The sequence below is a fragment of the Odontesthes bonariensis genome, chromosome 23, assembly GCF_027942865.1.
Source record: "Odontesthes bonariensis isolate fOdoBon6 chromosome 23, fOdoBon6.hap1, whole genome shotgun sequence".
Taxonomy (NCBI): domain Eukaryota; kingdom Metazoa; phylum Chordata; class Actinopteri; order Atheriniformes; family Atherinopsidae; genus Odontesthes; species Odontesthes bonariensis.
This window is the reverse complement of record NC_134528.1, coordinates 30,607,378-30,626,541: the sequence shown is the minus strand read 5'-3', so window position 1 is coordinate 30,626,541 and position 19,164 is coordinate 30,607,378. Positions and strand designations below refer to the sequence as shown.

Below are 19,164 nucleotides of genomic sequence, written 5' to 3'. Positions count from 1 at the left end.
AAAAGTGCTAACCTTCATGAAATTCAAAACGTGCAGCATTGTATTAATTCAGGAAACCCACCTACTGACTGAGGAGTCACAGAAACTGTTCAGCGGATGGGTGGGGTTTGTAGGGGTAGCTTCAAGTAGCAGCAAGAGTAGAGGGGGTAGCTATATCGGTAGATATGCAGTTACAATACAGATGCCTTAAGGAGAGTAAGGATGACCTTGGATCGTAGAACCGCCAGAGCACATTACTCTTAAAGCAATGTCTGAGGCCTCAGCAGATAACATCAGGAGAATGATTGATATTATGTGGGCTGTTCAGGACAATCCCTCTCCTATAGCCATATATACATATATATATATTCAGTTTTGGTGATAAATTCACAAACTGGATTTGCCTCACTTACAACTATCCGAAGGCATCAGTTCTTACCAATGGAGTTATTTCCCCCTCATTTAAACTGGGCAGAGGCACCAGACAAGGGGGATCCGCTCTCTGTCCTGCTTTTTCCAATTGCACTGGAGCCCCTGGCAGTGTCCATTTGAGCAGAACCCATATTCCTTGGAATCCTAATTGGGGATCAGTGTCCTAAATCTATGTTTTATGCAGATGACATTCTTTTGTTTGTTTCAGACCCTGACTGCTCTCTCCTCTCTTTTTGTAAAATAATTGACACGTTTTCATTCATATCAGACTACAAAGTTAATTGGGTTAAATCAGAGGGTCTCGCTCTTGTAGCCAGGTTTGAACCAAGAACCTTTTGCTGTGAGGCAATCACTGTGCAGCCCTTGTTTCTCAACAAGTTAAGAAAATATTTTTAGTAAGAACATGCCAAAATGTCACCAAAACCATTGATAAGTGGCAAAGACTCACTCAGCTGGGTTGTTGGTGGTTTGCTTGATGACCTGGCAGTAGATTTCATCTCTCAGCAGCTCATTTTCCTTCCCGAGCTGATGAGAGAAGAGAAATTTTTACTTTGTGGAAGTCAATCTCATGTCCATCCAACTTACAGATCCATTGCTTAAAAGGACTGACCAGCAGGATATCAGTCAGGCAGCCTGCTTGGGTAGTATGCTTCTGCAATGGTAAGTCAGCCATAAACTGTATCACGTCTGCAGGATAATACAAGTGGGTATATTATGGAGGAACATGAAAACAGCGGCATCAGTGAGCATTGCCATGCAATTGTGTGGGTGAACTCACTCATAAAGCATTGAACAGACAAATCATTGATTTCAGGATCATTGTAGAGAATGAGGGACTCCTGGACAGGGATCTAGATAAAAAAAAAAAACAGTATAGTGAATTAGTGGTAATAAATCAGAGAGTTTAATTGATTCCTGACTTTGAATTCAGCAAAGATGTTTTTAAACTTAGATGTTAAATAGTGTTTTTGTGTTTTGAATAAGATATCAGTAATGTCCTTTGATATTTTATTGCCATTCACCAAGGGGATCATGGGAGCTGTCTGCAGTACAGAATACAAAGGGTTAGGTTAAATTAAGTAGCAACAGGTGGTGGGCGTAACATGTGTTACAGCCTACTAGAATGGATTGCTTTACATGTACCAGTTTTGAAAGGAATGTTAAGCTCTGCTTTGAGATTAAATTTTGTTTTTGAGAAAAAGTTTTCAATGCTTTTAGTTAAATATGAAGTTGTATAACCAAAGCAGCTTCTTTAATTTTTCAGCTATTATATTTCCAGTTGTTTGTCTCTCTCTCTCTCTCTCTCTCTCTCTCTCTCTCTCTCTCTCTCTCTCTCTCTCTCTCTCTCTCTCTCTCACACACACACACACAAAAACACTCCCATTCAAAATCTAAATAATTCAAGAACAAATATCATTACTAAAAGTATGGACCAAGTTACATGCTTTCAATTACTAAAAGTAGACAAAAAAGAAGATTTTATCCAGGCAATACCTGGTTTGTGGTAGAGTTTAATGAGCAATACTACACTCCAAATTCAATTACTTAAGGACATATTTTTTACTTCTGAAAGAGCAATAAACTGACTACCATTCAAGGATTATAGATGGAAAAATAATTTAGACACATGCTCACTACACACTGATATACATCAGGTTGTGGAGGCTTACCGCTGTGTGTTGAACCGCCTCTGAGACATTCCTTCCACCTGTAGCCGCCACTCTTTGATCAACATATAAAGGTAGCACAAAATTAGCCATGTAATATGAAACAAAGCTATATAACATCATTCACGACAGCTATTTTCATTCCTCTTTAGTACCTAAAGAACTTCAAGGCAAAGTCAGCCATAGCAGACAAGATCTCTGAGTCATGGACTGAGCTCTGAACTGATCTCTGGAGGGATCCCTGTATGGAGCTGGGACATGGTGCCTCCCTGCGGGGCTGCAGTGAATCAGCGCTGCCCATGTGTTTGACAATGGCACCTGGACCTGGAGAGGGGCCCTTAGGTGGACTGACAGACTTAACGCTCCTCATGCTTTTCCTCCTGTAATCTCTTCGATCAAGGAGAAGGCAGTGGTAGTCTGGGGCTGGAGATGGCTGAGTGAGGTCACCTGGGAAAAGGCCAGAGCGCCCTCCAATGGTGCCAAACTGCCAGCCTGGTGGAACACCAAATGTAATTCAGTGGGTAGGATATGTTGATATGGATGAAATTGAACATTCCTAAACCTACATATGACAGCAAACATACAGGTATGTCTAACATCTAAAATACAACCTCACCTGCCTGGAGTCCCTGCATTGGCAGTAGTTTGATGACATCACCTTTACTGAAGCTGAGCAGACTTTTGTCATCTGTCACAAAACTCTTCAGGGCTACTACATGGCCTGAGTTCTTCAGAACAAGGAGACATGTGTGTTGGAAAATTATATTTAAACTGAAATGATGGAGCAAATGATTGGGGTGCAATTTATGGTTAGAAACGAAAAGGAGGAGAGATAATGAATTGAACCATGATGATAAAAAAAGAAAAAGCACCTTGATGAGTTCCTGGAGGAAAAATCGAATCATGGCAGAGATCTGAGGAGCTCTGGATGACTGCAACACCAAGTTTTCACTCTTCAGCTCCATGTTCACTCTGTCAGAACCCTGGAGCTCAACTGACAGCACCTCTGCAAAACTAGATTCACGCAAACTTAAATTGTTATTCTGTGTCGGAAACATGAGCTACAATGATTGCATTTAAATGTCCGACAGGGAGTGAAAATTCAATTTATGTATGAATTGCAGAGAATAGCTGTGGCAGAGTAATGCTGCTAAAGAACCAGACATTCTTCTTAGCACATTATGGGGACCAAAGTAAGAACCAAAAGAGAGTGAATGCTGGACTTAAACTGATTCATTAGATAGAAAGTGATCTCCAAATGAATGCTATCAAAGGATATTGTACCTGTAGCCTTTGAGCAGCTTCAGATGCTTAGGGTTGATGCCTGATGCTCTCACCACCTTCAGAAGACGAATCCCCCGATGAGAAACACCCAAAACCTGAGCATCTCCACTGAATGGCTGCATGCAAATAAGAGATGCCTGTTAATATTTTTTAGGCCTTCATTCAAATGTAACAAAGCAGTAACTAAATTATGATAAGAATGATAATAATTAAACACATAGCAAGAATTAGAAGCTTCATGTTCACACAGCTATTGCATCCTGCAGCCACTAGCTGTAAGTATCTGGCACCAGTCATGCCTAATCAAGGCCATGCGTTTAAGGTGCAACCAACTTTAGTATAGTTACACATAAAGTATGACTTCTGGAAATGCACCTGGAGTCCATGGTGGAGCTGCTTCTTACAACAATGTTGTCCACAATGCCCAAACTACTTCGCAATAATTGTATCACTGTTTTTTTCAGTTACAGGGTATTTTAAGCTAAGGTTTTAAATGACAGGACTAATGCTTTTTTTTTTTTTTTTTCAAGTATTTTTTGGGCTTTTAATGATAGGACAGTGTGAGAGAGACAGGAAGCAGGGGTCAGAGAGATGGGGAAGACACGCAGCAAAGGGCCGCTCAGTGCGGGAGTCGAACCAGGGCCCGCTGCATCGAGGACTAAGCCTCTGTACATGGGGCGGCTGCTTAACCCACTACGCCACCGACCGCCCCAGGACTAATGCTTTTTAATAGCATTCTAATGCTTTGCATTTGTCAAGAATCATGAGGTGTCTGATACTCAAGACAGTGGAGAAGGGCCTTTTCTGAGTTCACTGAGTACATATCCTCTGGGCGCGTCGCTGGTGGGGGCCACTGAGTGCATGTGTTTCAACTAGAGATAGCATATAGTCAAATAAGGACATTCGGAGGAAAAATACATTCCAAAGGCATGTAGTCCATGGACATTGTCTCTTGGCTAGATGCCTGGAATAGAAAGGACCTTGAGCATCTCCCATAAAATAACTTTCCCCCCCTGAAAAATCAGAGACTTCCATTCGAACCATTGAGCTACTCTCTCTCCAGGCTTGATGCATCTTTTCTGTAAATTCGAGACAGACCTGATGACTGCAATAAAGGTTTCTATGTTCAATTAAGTCCGTGTCAGCAGAGTTCTTCATCACTCATCTCCACATCGGCTCGGCGACCATCCCTCATATTTACTACAATCACTTGGCTCAAAGTTTAAAATGAGATCTTTTTTTAAAAGCAGCCTTGTTTTGCAATGTCATAACACAACTGACACTAAAAACAACTTCAGTATATCTTCTTTTCTTTATTCAATTCAATTCAAATTCAATTCAAAAATACTTTATTTATCCCAGAGGGAAATTAAATTTTGATGTAGCTCAATTAAATCAAGGTATGATTATTATGATTATTATGCTCACCGTGACAGGGAACAGTCGAGTAAAATAGTTCTCCCAATTGTCTCGAGCGGCAATGACAATTCTCTTCTTCATGTTGTCATCCTGGATGGTACCAATAGTTGTTCCCACATTGAAATTTGCTATACAGAGAGAAAAAGAGTGGGGCTAGAGAGATTAACAATTGACAAACAAACTAGTGATGATAGAATGATTGTATGTATCTTGAAAACTACAAACTATTCCCTCCACCCACTGGTAACAGTGACTGGAATAGAAACACTGTGCAATGTCTTGATGAACTGTTTTTACCAAGGAGGTCTTTCATCTTCCGTCTCTCTTCTCTGCTGATCCTCACACAGCTGTCAGAATAGGTGTCTCTCATGATCTGAAAAAAAACATCACGCAGTGGGCAAAGTCAGAAGTTGAATGCTTGAATTAAGATTGAATTGGAGGACAGATAAACATCATACTACTCATGTAAAGATGCTGACCTGTTCACACAATAGATTGAGGATGTAGGGTCTGTTGAACTGCTCTCTGGGGTAAAACACCTGCGCATAATAATTGAAGTTAGTAGTTAGCGAATATTTTCTTTGTGTTTTTCATTAATCTTCACAGCATAGCAGAATCAGTACGTCTGTCTGTATGTCAGTATGACTGCAGCTCCATAGCTATGTTGGAATATTGGCTATAATTTATCCATGCGAGTAAAAATGTTTAATTATGTTATTCATCATTTTGTGTTTTCAGTGTACTCTTTCGACACAAAATTCCACATTAAATTATCAGAGACGCTCTTCATCGCTTGCGTGCGTCGGCCAACATTCCTATCTATCCGTCGAGGTGACGGAGACTCGCGGAGACCGCAACGGTTGTGATTGGTCGGCTAACAACATCATTTCCGGAATCACTTTTCCGGTTTAGCTCCTTCCTCTCAGAACAACAACACCGCCATTTTTGAAAGAGTTTACTCTGTGCCGGGCAACATTTGGTCAAAATTATTTGCATTTCAACATCAACAAGCTCCAAATCCAACAACAGTCTTTCTCTCTCGGTCGCCATCGTTCACTGTGAGGAGTGGAACGGAGCCGGAAGGTGAACAATCAATCAACCACTTTCAGGATAGACGTCGCGAGATTGGGTCGTTTAACGTAGCGACGCCTGCTGATCGGGAGGTGAACTACCTTGCGTATCCGACATCCCGACGGAGAACTTCGAAAGGTTTAACAGCCTCTCCGTGACTACGGAGACGGATTGACAGATAGCGACGGAGAAGCATATCGAGGCCTTAACTCTCAAACCAGCTGCTTCAAACTCAGCTGCAAACCACCAAAAAAACCAAAGAGACATTTCTAAGACAACACTCTGCCCCTCGGCTGCGCTTAGAAATTCTGTCCATAAAGGTTATGAATAGAATAGGTGACAAAGGGCAGCCCAATCTGACACATTGGTTGTACAGATGCTGAAAGAACCATAACAAAGCATTCAATCCCTCATACTACCAAAGCAGCCCAGCTGTTATCGTTCAATCTTCTTACAAGCTAACCAAGCTTGAATAGATCACACTGTTATTTTTGCTGCTTGGCAATAACTAAGCTAAAGAGTACAAACACAGCATTGGCAGGTAACCCAGGCAAACTCTCCCATTTGAAAACATGGACAGCCAACAGTTCAACAACTGAGGTTCAGAGAGCAGCCCTGGCTGTGGTGTGGACGCCGGCCTGCCCTGATCTGGGCGGTTCCCCGTGGTGGCTGGCTCCCAGTGTGGACAGATCCCCAAGATATCGTTTCCTCACTACAGCGTCAAGCCAGAATTTCATGTTGATTGTTGTGTGCAGTGTGGTTGTCGGTGTGATGTTGTGTGTGAGTTTATGCATGAATTGATTTGATTATTGATTTTATTATGTAAAGCACTTTGTGCTACTTTTTAGTATGAAAAGTGCTATATAAATAAAGTTTAATTTGATTCGATGAGAGAGATGCTCCTTCTCAGTCTCATGTCCGCCCTCCTTCATTGTTACCTTTCTGTCTGCAGTCTTTGACTGCTGATATAGAATCTTATAACTGACTAGAGAGGTATTGAAGTTGTTCCTGCAGCCATATCTCTGAAAAAAACTTGTTGCCCTCCTGATATTCCTCCTGCTTTTTGATCAGGGCTCCAAGCTCATCCATTTCATCCACCAGTGATCTCCCACATCCTATGCTGATTAAGGGAAGAAATGGTTCAAACTTTCTCCTCCTTTTGTCCACTTTGTTCCTTCTCTGCATCCTAGACATCTCCTCTTTATCTCATCTGGATTTGGGATCTTATTCCATGCAATACTTAGACTTTGTAAAACTCATTCAGCTACTCCCACATGAAAACAACTTACCCGTTGCCATGGTTATGCACCATAACAGATGTACATAAGTGCCAGAGTGACCAACAGAAATCTTTTCAGTTTCACAGCATCCAAACCAGCATAGAAAAATCAGATTTTTTCAAAGAATAAAGCTCATTAGAAAATTTAAAGACGATGTAAAGACAGACACAATGTCCAGAGCTATTATAGCAGGCTGCCAATGGTGCGGCGCCATTCTAAAACTGAAGACCAAGTCCCAGTCAAGAAGAGAGAAACCCAGAGCTTTATTAAAAGAAAACTTTTTGATTTACCCAAATTTCCTATAAAGTTTAATTCATCCATTTTTCAGAGTACACCCAAAGTGAATTAATTAACTGAATAACAAAACCTCAAAAATATAAAGCAAAAGCATTAACCTGAAAGACTACAAGCAGTCTGTTTTGATCTGTTGTTCAAGTATGTGAATTGCCTGATGACGTGTTTGTCTGTCAGAATCTTACTTCTTTACGCAGAAACATTTTCCCTGGTGTGTTGTAGTAAGAGAAGTAAACCCCAGCAGAGAAGCGGTGGAGTTGGGACCGAGTGCCATCCTCATCCGGCATCCCATCTACAGTTAACAAACAATCAAGGAAGATAGCTGAGTGACATCAATTGCATAACATCAGAAAATAGTGGCAACAATTTAAATTTGCCTGTCAGCCAAATATAACATGCAGCGTCATTTTTGAATGCTTGTAATCTTAATGAGAAGAAAACATGAGGGACACCTACTGATAGATGGGGCAGCCATGTCTGGAGGGTCAGGAATGTTCTGAAGGACAAGAGCTGGCCCTGGAGAAGGTGGTGGGGAATCTGGTGGAGCAGGGAGAGGGTCCTGGGGGTCCTGGGAGTGACGGGAGCCAAACAGATCTCCCAGGGAGCGTTGCCTCTGCTTCATATTATTGGAGATGACCCGGCGACCCCGAGTGGAAGGAGGAGACGGCTGTGGGGAGGGGGGCATTGGAGGAGGGGGTACCCTCTTTACTCTGACTGGGGGTGGAAGAGGTACCCACTCTTTCTGCATGCCAAAAGTATAGGAAAATAAGATTTTCAGCATAGAACTGAACAATAACCCTTAAAAGTAGTCTCTTTATTTGTAGCTGCAGCCACTCTGCAATGCAGCACATTCTGACCTTCTGCTGTGGCACTGGTGCTTTGTTTCTGAGTTTGGCCAGAGCTTCCTCTTTGGGGTCGTTCTTCTTAACAAATGTTCTTACTGGGGGTCTGTGAGGAAAATATAGCAGTAAATCATAAACATTGCTTAAGTTATTGGTGAATGATGCCATGATGGTTACAACTCGTTAAGCTAGAATCTCTTTAAAAGAGCTGCAAACCTTTGTGGTAGTCTCCTGCTTGAAAAAGGAAAGTAAAAACAAATTCATGACACGTAAAAAACTCCTATTGATTGACTAAAATAATAAACAGGAAATTTAAAAGAGGACAGTGATGATTGTCCAGAGGTCCGTTTCACAAAGCAGGTTTAGTGAAAACTCTGAGTTTATTAACCCTGAAATGAGGGAAACCCTGAGTTTTCCGTTTCACAAAGGGAGGTAACTCAAACCAGAGAAAGAGGGGTAACTCTAGCCTGTTTCACAAAGAGAGGTAACTTAAGCTCTCAGTCAGTAACCATAGTAACAGACTCTATGAACCTAACCTGGTAGGGACCAGGTTTTACTCAATGAACCTGGAGTTTATCTCTGTCTCCGCCCTCTTTCAGCCACTCACGCCATCTGATTTCCTCATTCATTCAGGCCCCATCCACACGTAGCCGGGTATCTGCTAAAACGAATATATTTTTCTACGTTTGGACCTGTCATCCACATGAAAACGCATAAAAACGCACCGTAAACGAATGTTTTTAAAAACTCCGGGCAAAGTGAAGATTTTTGAAAACTCCGTTTATGCAGCTGCGTGTAGACAGAGATAACCGGAGATTTGCGTTTTCGAACGTCACAATATGCGCCAAAACAACAACAAATCTGCTTTAAAGTCTAAAGTGCGACCTTTGTTTACTGAAGAAGCATGGATGTCTTGAGAACTGTGGTGGTTATTATTGTGCAGGCGCTGTTTACTGCCTTGATTTTACACGCCCAAGTCGTACTCCTCACTCCTGTCGCTGTCGGAATTTTTACGTCCTCATATCGAGGGGCGGTCCACTGTCATATGATCACCTGTCAGTGTGCTCAAAAAAGTTGCGTGCACACTTTATTATTTAGCTGACGAGGGCAGATTGCGCAAAACAGCAAATGCATTTGGGTTGTCAAGACAGGTGAAAACGCAGATGTTCGGTTATGTGTGGAAGGTGTTTTTTTCGAAAACGAGGTAATGTGGATACAGATTTTTTTATAAACGGAGGGGGGGAAACATTCGGTTTTAAAAATACCCGGCTACGTGTGGACAAGGCCTCAGTCAGCAGAGTGAGTTCTTCTACTTCTATAAGTCCATCAGGCACAGTAGGAGGCGACTTTTTTCACCAACATGTCCTTTTGACAACGATCCCGTGGATGAAGGTGCAGCATTACTGCGCAGAGAATATTAAATATTCGTCGGGAGATGGTTATCAGACCGCGCATAGATGTTTTAGCATTTACAGACAATTATCATTTTGAGCGGCACCATCAGAATTTTGTTGGGACAAAAGAAAAGAAGACATAAAAGACAAATAAATATTTGTATGAATAGGCTTAAAAAAGATATATATAGGCCTATTATATTTTATAAAGGCACTTGTCTCTTGGGGGTGGATTCCCTCAGCCACTGGCCTTCCAATATTCTGGCTTAGGGCCAGCTGCTCTGCCCCCGTTAGAGGTGGCGGTGCTGGGCCACCTCCCATTTTACGAGCATCTGCCTTCTATCTGTTGCCTGAGTAGAAGTCTGTGTTAGTTTAAATAGGTTTAATTATTTAACAGAACATGATATAGATGAGAAGACATTTATATGTGTGAAAACAGCATTATGTTGGGGATAAAACGACTGCACAGTCAAATAGCCACTTAATATTTACTTTACAGTGTAAAACATGATCAAAATGAGGTACCTCCATGGCGAGGTCTCACCTGTTTGAACAATTACATTACATTACGGTCATTTTGCAGACCCTTTTATCCAAAGTGACTTACAATAAGTGCGTTCAACATCGGTAGGCAAAAGAACTTCAGGTCACAAGAAATCATAAGTGCATTTCCTTCCAAAACCAAACAGCTAAGAGCATAACTAGTGCTAGAGTAAGTGCGGTAAGTTAGGTACCTAGACAAATGGGAAAACAATTTAGAAAACAAAGACAATTTAGGAAACAAATAAGTGCGTAAGGAACTAGGACGAAACAGGTGATGTCCTAAGAGGGCGGATCTGGGTAATGTTTCCTTAAGAGATGGGTTTTCAGCCTGCGGCAAAAGATGGGCAGCGACTCAGCTGTCCTGACATCAGTCGGGAGATCGTTCCACCATCGGGGTGCCAGAACAGATAAAAGCTGTGACCGTGTCGATCGTGCGCAGGGACCGGTGAGTGACGGGGCAGCCAGGCGCCTGGTGGCCGCAGAGCGAAGTGGTCGGACGGGGCTGTAGGGCTGGACCATAGCCTGGAGGTAAGAAGGAGCTGTTCCTTCCACTGCCCTGTAGTCCAGCACCAATAATAATAATAATAACTTGGACTTATTTAGCGCCTTTCAAGGTACACAAGGTCGCTTAACAAAAGAAAAGAAGGGGGGAAGGGTAGGGCCGGAGGGGTGGGTTTAAGAAGAGTAGGACATGGAGAAGAGATATGTTTTTAGATTCTTTTTGAACTGTAGTAGAGAGGGGGCAGAACGGATGTGAAGTGGCAGATTGTTCCATAGGGTAGGGGCAGCTGAACAGAAGGCCCTATCTCCACATGTTTTTAGTCTGGTGCGAGGAACGGAAAGTAGGTTCTTGTCTGAGGAGCGCAGAAGCCGTGACTGGGAGTAGGGGTGGAGGAGATCAGAAATGTACTTAGGTGCAAGTGAGTGGAGAGATTTGTAGGTCAAGAGAAGGATTTTATAGGTGATGCGTGCTTTGACTGGAAGCCAGTGAAGTTGCTTTAGGATGGGGGTGATGTGCTGCTTGGTGTGAGTTAGCACCCTGGCAGCTGAGTTTTGGACATACTGCAACCTGTCAAGGGCCTTACTGGGTAGCCCAGACAGGATACCATTGCAGTAGTCCAGGTGGGAGGAGATAAATGAGTGGATGAGGGTCTCTGTTACTGAGTCGGATAATGAGGGCCGGAGTCTTGAAATGTTTCTGAGGTGAAAAAAGGCAGATTTGGTGATACTCTTGATGTGGGACCGAAATGAGAGAGTGGAGTCCAGGATGACACCCAGGTTCCGTACCTCTGGTGATGGAGAGATGGAACAGCCATCTATGACCAGGACCAGATCACCAACCTTCTTCAGCAGGGGTGCCGGGGCCACCACCATGAGCTCCGTTTTGCTGCTGTTGAGTTTGAGAAGGTTAGAGGTCAACCAAGCTTTAATTTGCTGCAGGCAGTTGTTTAGTTGCGTGGGTGGGAGCAGAGAGGAGGGGTTTGTGCTAATGTACATCTGAGTGTCATCAGCATAGCAGTGAAAACTGAGTCCATGGTTTCGGATAATTTGTCCTAGGGGGAGCATGTAAATGGTGAAAAGAAGGGGACCCAGGACAGACCCCAGGGGGACGCCATGGTTAACTGCTGCAGTGATGGAGTTGGAACCTTTCAGAGTAATGTATTGTTTCCTGCTTGAGAGGTAAGACTGGAACCAAGAGAAGGCTGTGCCAGTGAGGCCAATGAGTTTAGAGAACTTGGGTGTCAGAAGGGGGGAAAGACAGAATCAGCTGGGTGTCATCTGCATAGCAGTGGTAGGAAAAGTTATGGGAGTGGATGACAGAACCAAGAGATGATGTGTAGAGGGAGAAAAGAAGAGGACCCAAGACCGAACCTTGGGGAACCCCAGTGGTGAGCCTACGTGGCTTCGACACAGACCCTCTCAGTGTGACCTGGTAGGAGCGATCTGTCAGGTAGGATGAGAACATAGAGAGTGCAGAGCCAGAGACCCCCATTCCCTCCAGGGCAGACAGAAGGATGTGGTGGTTCACTGTGTCAAATGCTGCGGACAGGTCCAGGACAGAGGAGAGAGAGTTTGCTCTAGCAGTTTGGAGTGACTCAGTTACTGTTAGGAGGGCCGTCTCAGTTGCCCACCTTGAACCCAGACTGGTGGGGATCCAAGAGGTTGTTCTGGTGGAGGTAAGAGGACAGTTGTTTGAATACAGCACGTTCAAGAGTTTTGGACAGGAAGGGTAGAAAAGATACCGGTTTGTGATTCTTGATCTCTGAAGGGTCAAGAGTTGGTTTCTTTAGAAGAGGAGTGACTCTGGCAGTCTTGAAAGCAGAAGGAAAGAGCCTGATGTTAAAGATGTGTTAATGAGGTGGGTCAGGTAAGGAAGAAGATAAGGTGCTGCAGAATGAAGGAGAGGGAAGGGACTGGGTCAAGGGAACATGTGGTGGGACGGCTGGATGTTACAAGGTGAAGGACCTCATTTGCAGAGAGGGGAGAGAAGTGGGACAGAGAGGGAGGGGTGGGAGAGCGACAGGTGTGGGTGGTGTGGACAGCTGGGGGGTGAGGGAAGAAAGATCGGATATCGTTAACCTTCTTGTCAAAGAAGTCGGCAAAATCGTCAGGGAGGATGGAGGAGGAGGTGGGGGTTGGATGAGGGACGAGAAAGTTTGAAAGATGGTATTTCCTTGGCTTCTAGTTCTACAGTGAGGTACCTTGGAGTTATTTTTGACCAGAACTTATCATTTGACTCGCATATAAAACAGGTTTCTAGGACTGCCTTCTTTCACCTTCGTAATATTGTTAAAATCAGGAACATCTTGTCTCAGAGTGATGCAGAAAAACGAATTCATGCATTTGTTACTTCAAGATTGGACTACTGTAATTCTTTATTATTGGGCTGTCCCACATATTCTCTGAAAAGCCTTCAGTTGATCCAAAATGCTGCAGCCAGAGTTTTGATGAGAACTAACAGGAGAGATCATATTTCTCCAGTTTTAGCTTCTCTTCATTGGCTCCCTGTTAAATTCAGAATAGAATTTAAGATTCTTCTCCTCACATATAAAGCTCCTAATGACCGAGCTCCATCATATCTTAAAGATCTCATTATAAGATATTTTCCTAACAGAGCACTTCGTTCCCAAACTGCAGGTTTACTTGAGGTTCCCAGAGTTTCTAAAAGTAGAATGGGAGGCAGATCCTTCAGTTATCAGGCCCCTCTATTGTGGAATAAGCTGCCAGTAAATGTCCGGGAAGCAGACACCCTTTCCACTTTTAAGACCAGGCTTAAAACTTTCCTTTTTGATAAAGCTTATAGTTAGGGATGGCTCAGGTGATCCTGAAACATCCCATAGTTAAGCTGCTATAGGCCTAGACTGCTGGGGGGCCTCATCTGACACACCTTTCCTCACTTTACTCTCTTTATGTATATGTGATATTATTATGGTCATTAACTCGTGTTTCCCTGTTCCAACAGATATCCTTTGAATGGTGTTACAGTGCCGCCGTCGCGGTGGCCCCCTCCCCCTCCCCCCCCTTCTGTCTTCTCAAACCCCAGCTGGTCGAGGCGGATGGCCACCCTTCCTGAGTCTGGTTCTGCCAGAGGTTTCTTCCTGTTAAAAGGGAGTCGTTTCTCTCCACAGTCGCCTCAGGCACGCTCAGGACGGGAGATTGGACCGAAAAACAAAAAGTTTTCAGTGCAATCTGTTGGTTTCCTTAGCTAGGAAATTGTTTTTGAATTGGCTCTATATGAACGAATTGGATTATTTTATGAATTATGATTATTATTAATTAATTGAATTCCAATTGGCTTGAATTGGACTTACTATCTAAGTGCCTTGAGATGACATTTGTTGTATTTGGTGCTATATAAATAAAAATGAATTGAATTGAACTGAATTGAAAGAGTTTGTTGGGGTTGGAGGCAGAAGTTTGAATTTTGTTACAATGTTTTTATATTTCATCTTAAACTGCTGCCAAGTGCGCTTCTCCCCCGCGGGATTGCACCTAAATGAAATAAATGAATGGGTTACCATTCAAGCAGTTTTCCCTGTAATATTATTGTGATTGCTAAGGACTACATTTAAACTTGCGCTTTTGCTGCTGCAGCGGTGTTGCACTTATTTCTAAAAACGCGTTGAAACTCGCCGTATGAGCACATTAAGATTTCCAATTCCAGGTTGGTGAGAAACGTAGCCCACCTCTTCCCCGTTGCCATGGTGACTCGTCGAATCGGGGCTCCATTGATGCTGGCTTTTTAAAGTTGTGGTGCACGTGCTAAACTCAAGGTGAACCTACTCAGTTGACTAAACTCACTCAAATCAGCATTTCTGGAAACGAAAATTCAGAGTTTTCTGTCTCAGAGTAGATCAACTCAGAGTTCAGGAGTAGACTCAGAGTTTGTTGAACCTGCTTTGTAAAACGGACCCCAGGTTGCCTATGATGTCTATAATGTTCCCCAAATTGAAAATCCAGTCCAGTGAATGTCATCCTACTCCTCCATGTCTCCAAATTTCCAAGTGAAATTTTACAGAAGTTACTGATTCCAAGGTTCAATATGTTTGATAGAACTCTGATGAAATAAAGTCTTGTTAGATCCAGGTGGTGATTTAAAAATAAATGTTGAGTCTGTGACTTCCTCCATTTAGTTGAACACTCTCCCATTTAAATTGGAGGAAAATTAGCCACTTTGTAACTGCATTAAAACAGATACACTCGATGGTAAAGGGATTGGATCCTATATAGTAAGGCACAACAAGATACAAGAAATAAGATAGAATAGAAAAGAATAGAATAGAATAGAATAGAATAGAATAGAATAGAAATAGAAAAATACTTTAATGGGGGAAATTCAAATTAGCTTAAGTAGCTCAAAAAAATTATAAATATTTACAATGATTGTATATTAACAACAACAATAATAATACCAATACTATTAAAAATAATACTACTAAATAATAATAATAATAATAAATGACTAAATAAATAAAAAAAATCAATCTATCAATTTGAGAGGAACTCAGCAGTCCCTGTTATAAAGCCTTCTGGCTGTGGGAACAAAGGACCTCCTGAAGCTCTCAGTCCTGCAGCCTCTCACTGCAGCTGCTCCTCTGTCCTGCAGGATGCTGTGGAGAGGATGTTTATTGTTCTCCAAAACAGAATATAACTTCCTCCTCATCCGTTGCTCCACCACAGCACTGAGAGGGTCCAGCCTTCTGCCTACAACAGAACCAGCCTTTTTCACCAGTTTGTCCAGGCGTCTACAGTTTGTGTCTGTAGTGCAGACAGCAGCATAGAACAGTGCACTCTCAATGATAGTGTGATAAAACATGCACATCATATCACTGCAGACATTGAAGGACATTGACATTGACATTGACATTGGCCCTCCTGTACACTGCATCTATGTTGGCAGACCACTCCAGTTTATTATCCAGCACCACCCCCAGGTATCTGCAGGTCTGAACGGTCTCTATCTCCCCTCCATCAATGCAGACTGACTGGTATGGGGTTTTAGATCTCCTGAAGTCCACCACCAGCTCTTTGGTTTTGGTGGTGTTCAGGAGCAAACAGTTATTTTTGGTCCAGTCAGTAAAGGCCTCCACAAGGTCCCTGTACTCCTTCTCCTGTCCACCATGCACACATGCCACAACAGCCGTATCATCAGAATACTTCGGAATGTGGCAGGACTCTGAGTTGTACCTGAAGTCCGATGTGTACAGGGTGAAAAGAAAAGGAGCCAAAACAGTACCCTGCGGAGCCCCAGTACTGCATTCCAGTGTTCCAGAAACACATCTCCCCATCCTGACATACTGTGGTCTGGCAGACAAATAGTCTGTAATCCATGATGTCAGGGAGGGGGCCACACCCATACCTAGAAGCTTGTCTCTCAGTATGGGAGGCTGTATGGTGTTGAAGGCACTGGAGAAGTCAAAGAACATGATTCTCACATATGAACCAGGCACATCCAGATGACTATCCATCCATCTAATATAGCCGCTTACGCATGGAACGCATACACGGGGAGAACACAGAAAGGTCCCAGCTGAACCTGAATCCTCTTGCTATGAGGTGACGGTGCTAACCACTGTACCACCGTGCGACCCAGAAAAATAACCAAAATATACAAAAAGTTATCTTCAAAGGTATGTTCAGAATAGAGTGAAATGTGAATGTTTTTTTTTTTTGGATTGTTTTAAGCAAAATGAAAATGTCTTTATTTTTATGCTGTTAATAAGAACATATTTGCCATTTCAAATAAACACATTGAATACCGGCGGTTTTTACAGAATTATGTCGTAGAATCCCAGCGTTCTAAACCATTTTTTGACGTTTTTTGTACAGTCACAGCATATTATGTGATAGGGCCACTGAAACATGTTATGGCTCGTTTGAAAGCTGAGACTTTAAACTCTTTGTCGGTCAAAACTGCGTGTCTCTAGGTGCCGCCATTAGCGAGCTATCCTTAGCTAAAACAAGGCGGGTATCCACCAAAATCAACAACAAACTGAGATATCGGGGCTTTTGTGAAACGTGCGCTCTTTCAGCCTGTGGCACTTTAGATACTTACATATCCGGGTCAGAGGATTTGCGTCGTGTCGCATGTTGCAAAGCTAACCTGTTCATAAGACCGCCTCCTTAGACTTGTCGCGTGTTTACTTCTCCTTCTTGTTGTTTGTTTATGTTACTTTACCGTCACCCTCTGGAAACCGACACGTGCGATTGGACAAAATGCGGAAATGCACAACAATCAATGCAGCGTTATCACAATTGTTCTTGAGTTGACGCAAAGCCATTGGCGTAATGATCAAAATGTCCAGATGATGACACCAGTTTTTGACTGCCATCTATGTCAGTTCTGTTCATCACAAAATTACAAAAATCACACAGAATGTGCATTAGAATGTATAGATTCAGAATCCATAAAAAAAACGTAAAAACGTATTTTTACCATGTGGGAGCCAACGCATGGGCAGTAAAAACGTAGTTTTACGTGACTTGGGAGTCAATGTTTTAACATACATTAAAAGCAACAAAGTCTAATATTTGGTTCCAGAGACATTGATGTAATTATGGCATCGAGTCTACAGCTCACTGACAGAATTTGACATTCAGCAAACTTTTGTGCCCGCATTAAGGGTTGTCTGTCTTCAGTCTCAGCACTAAAAATGCTCAGGAGGCTTTAAATCTGTAAAGTAAAGTTTAATCTTTAATCTTAATACTTTCTGACTGAATGATAGGCACTCAGATGGAGTCAGTGAAGAACATTTCAGCCAATGAAACTGATTCAATTTGTTTGTACAACAAGACAACGTGTGTAGATTTCATACCATAATCAGTAAATAAAGTGTCATGATATCAACTCTGTAACTTTATGTCCACCATTGTTTGTATGCAGCATCGAGCTGTCTCCTATTTAAAAGTTTCAAGTCATACATTTTCTTAAATATGAAAACAGAAATGAGAGTAGCCCAAGCAGGATCGAGCAGAACATTAAGTTCATAGTTCAAATATGGGGTAATGTGTGCACGAGAAGTTGAAACTGACCTCACAGGCTCAAAGGGTTTGGGCTCTGGTTGGGGTCGACTGTTATACAGTTTGATGATTTCCCGAATGTTGGATGTTGGTTCGACCCGGGGCTGAGTGAGAGGAGTTGGAATAGGTGTTTCTCTTCGGGTGTCTGCTTGTTTCACTGGCGGGGTGCGAGGACGTCTTACTGCGGGAGAAAAGAAGAGGAAACTCGACACTAAAATACACCATTTTCTGTTCATGGTATATTCTATTTGAGGAGCCATAAGATTATGACCATGTCCTTTACACAACACAACAGTTCAAATCTGCCAAACCCCAGAGTTCTTAAAGTGCCCCGTGGCATCTGGAACCATAACCTTATGTTACCTTAAGGATTTTTTATTCAAAACTGTTCCAGCACATTCTAAACATACTCTGCCTGGTTTATGGACGCCTGTGAAAGCAAACTCACCGTTGCTGACCAGGAGCATTCAACAAGCCTTAATATTTCAGGAATGTTCAGACCCAAAAGTCCAGTCATTACGATATGGCTCTTCAAAGTAAGCCAGTGCTATGCAACTTCCATTCACTCATCTGTATGTTCACTACAATTACCAACTGTTCACGAGCCAAGAACACGATCAAAAGACCTACTCATTCCACAGTATTCCCTCCATCTGTCTCAATGTTTTGCTTCATTGTGAATTTAGTTTGTTGTTAAGATTGTTTGTTTTTGTTTAGTTTGTTGTTCTTCACTTAAATGTATCTCATGAATAATAAGTGCCTGTGCATTAAGCGTGTCTCTGGTAATAATTTGCACTTTTCATTGACGTTTCATTAAAATCAACAGCAATGCTACACAAGGCGTTTCTTATGATAGCAGAAAAGAACAAGCTAAAACAAAGACTGGAAACACAATCCTACAAACAAGACCCACACAGCAGCAGAGTAATGATCACCAAGGGACCAGTGGAGAGTTTTCTATGATTTGTGCATGATGGTAATCTAAGAAGTACTGAACTGAAACAGATAGAAAGATAAAACCGTATACAGATGGTCAATTTAAGATATTTTGGGTACATAATTTGACTTTTGGATATTTGATAACAGTGGATCAGTTTCAGTGTTTTGTATGATTCTCAAATTAGCATTCAGAGGAAATAAGCTTGAGAGCTTAGATCGAGCCTCTGAAATGTGTTTCACCTTCTTACCCTCAGGCTTGGGTGCTACGGGTGGGGGTGATGGGCTTTGTGATGGAGGCGTGCGCTGACGCTGCCTGGGTGGACTGGAGGGGGCTGGTCGTGGCTTTGGAGTTTTGGATTTAGTTTTGGGCTTAGTGGCTGGAGAGAGTGGAGGAGAAAGAAATGACAGATGCATTACTTTATGCTTATCATGAAAAAAATCAAATTGAATACAAATGAGGCATACTTTTACAGGCTGCTAGCTATAAACAGTTCTGTAG

General features: G+C 42.5%; 1 protein-coding gene across 1 annotated transcript in view; it reads right to left on the bottom strand.

Moving 5' to 3' along the window:
* Nucleotides 1-19,164, bottom strand: part of myo15b (myosin XVB) — a 79,645-nt gene that overhangs the window by 6,706 nt on the left and 53,775 nt on the right. The window contains exons 40-56 of the mRNA XM_075457115.1: nucleotides 18,914-19,042; nucleotides 17,739-17,907; nucleotides 8,284-8,374; nucleotides 8,142-8,168; nucleotides 7,883-8,093; nucleotides 7,612-7,718; nucleotides 5,261-5,320; nucleotides 5,079-5,154; nucleotides 4,791-4,909; nucleotides 3,363-3,478; nucleotides 2,951-3,092; nucleotides 2,695-2,806; nucleotides 2,234-2,570; nucleotides 2,082-2,133; nucleotides 1,190-1,262; nucleotides 1,022-1,098; nucleotides 860-936 (exon numbers count right to left, since the gene is read on the bottom strand). Of these exons, the coding sequence (XP_075313230.1) occupies nucleotides 860-936; nucleotides 1,022-1,098; nucleotides 1,190-1,262; nucleotides 2,082-2,133; nucleotides 2,234-2,570; nucleotides 2,695-2,806; nucleotides 2,951-3,092; nucleotides 3,363-3,478; nucleotides 4,791-4,909; nucleotides 5,079-5,154; nucleotides 5,261-5,320; nucleotides 7,612-7,718; nucleotides 7,883-8,093; nucleotides 8,142-8,168; nucleotides 8,284-8,374; nucleotides 17,739-17,907; nucleotides 18,914-19,042 (1,975 nt within the window). The remainder of the gene's footprint in view (nucleotides 1-859; nucleotides 937-1,021; nucleotides 1,099-1,189; nucleotides 1,263-2,081; nucleotides 2,134-2,233; nucleotides 2,571-2,694; nucleotides 2,807-2,950; nucleotides 3,093-3,362; nucleotides 3,479-4,790; nucleotides 4,910-5,078; nucleotides 5,155-5,260; nucleotides 5,321-7,611; nucleotides 7,719-7,882; nucleotides 8,094-8,141; nucleotides 8,169-8,283; nucleotides 8,375-17,738; nucleotides 17,908-18,913; nucleotides 19,043-19,164) is intronic.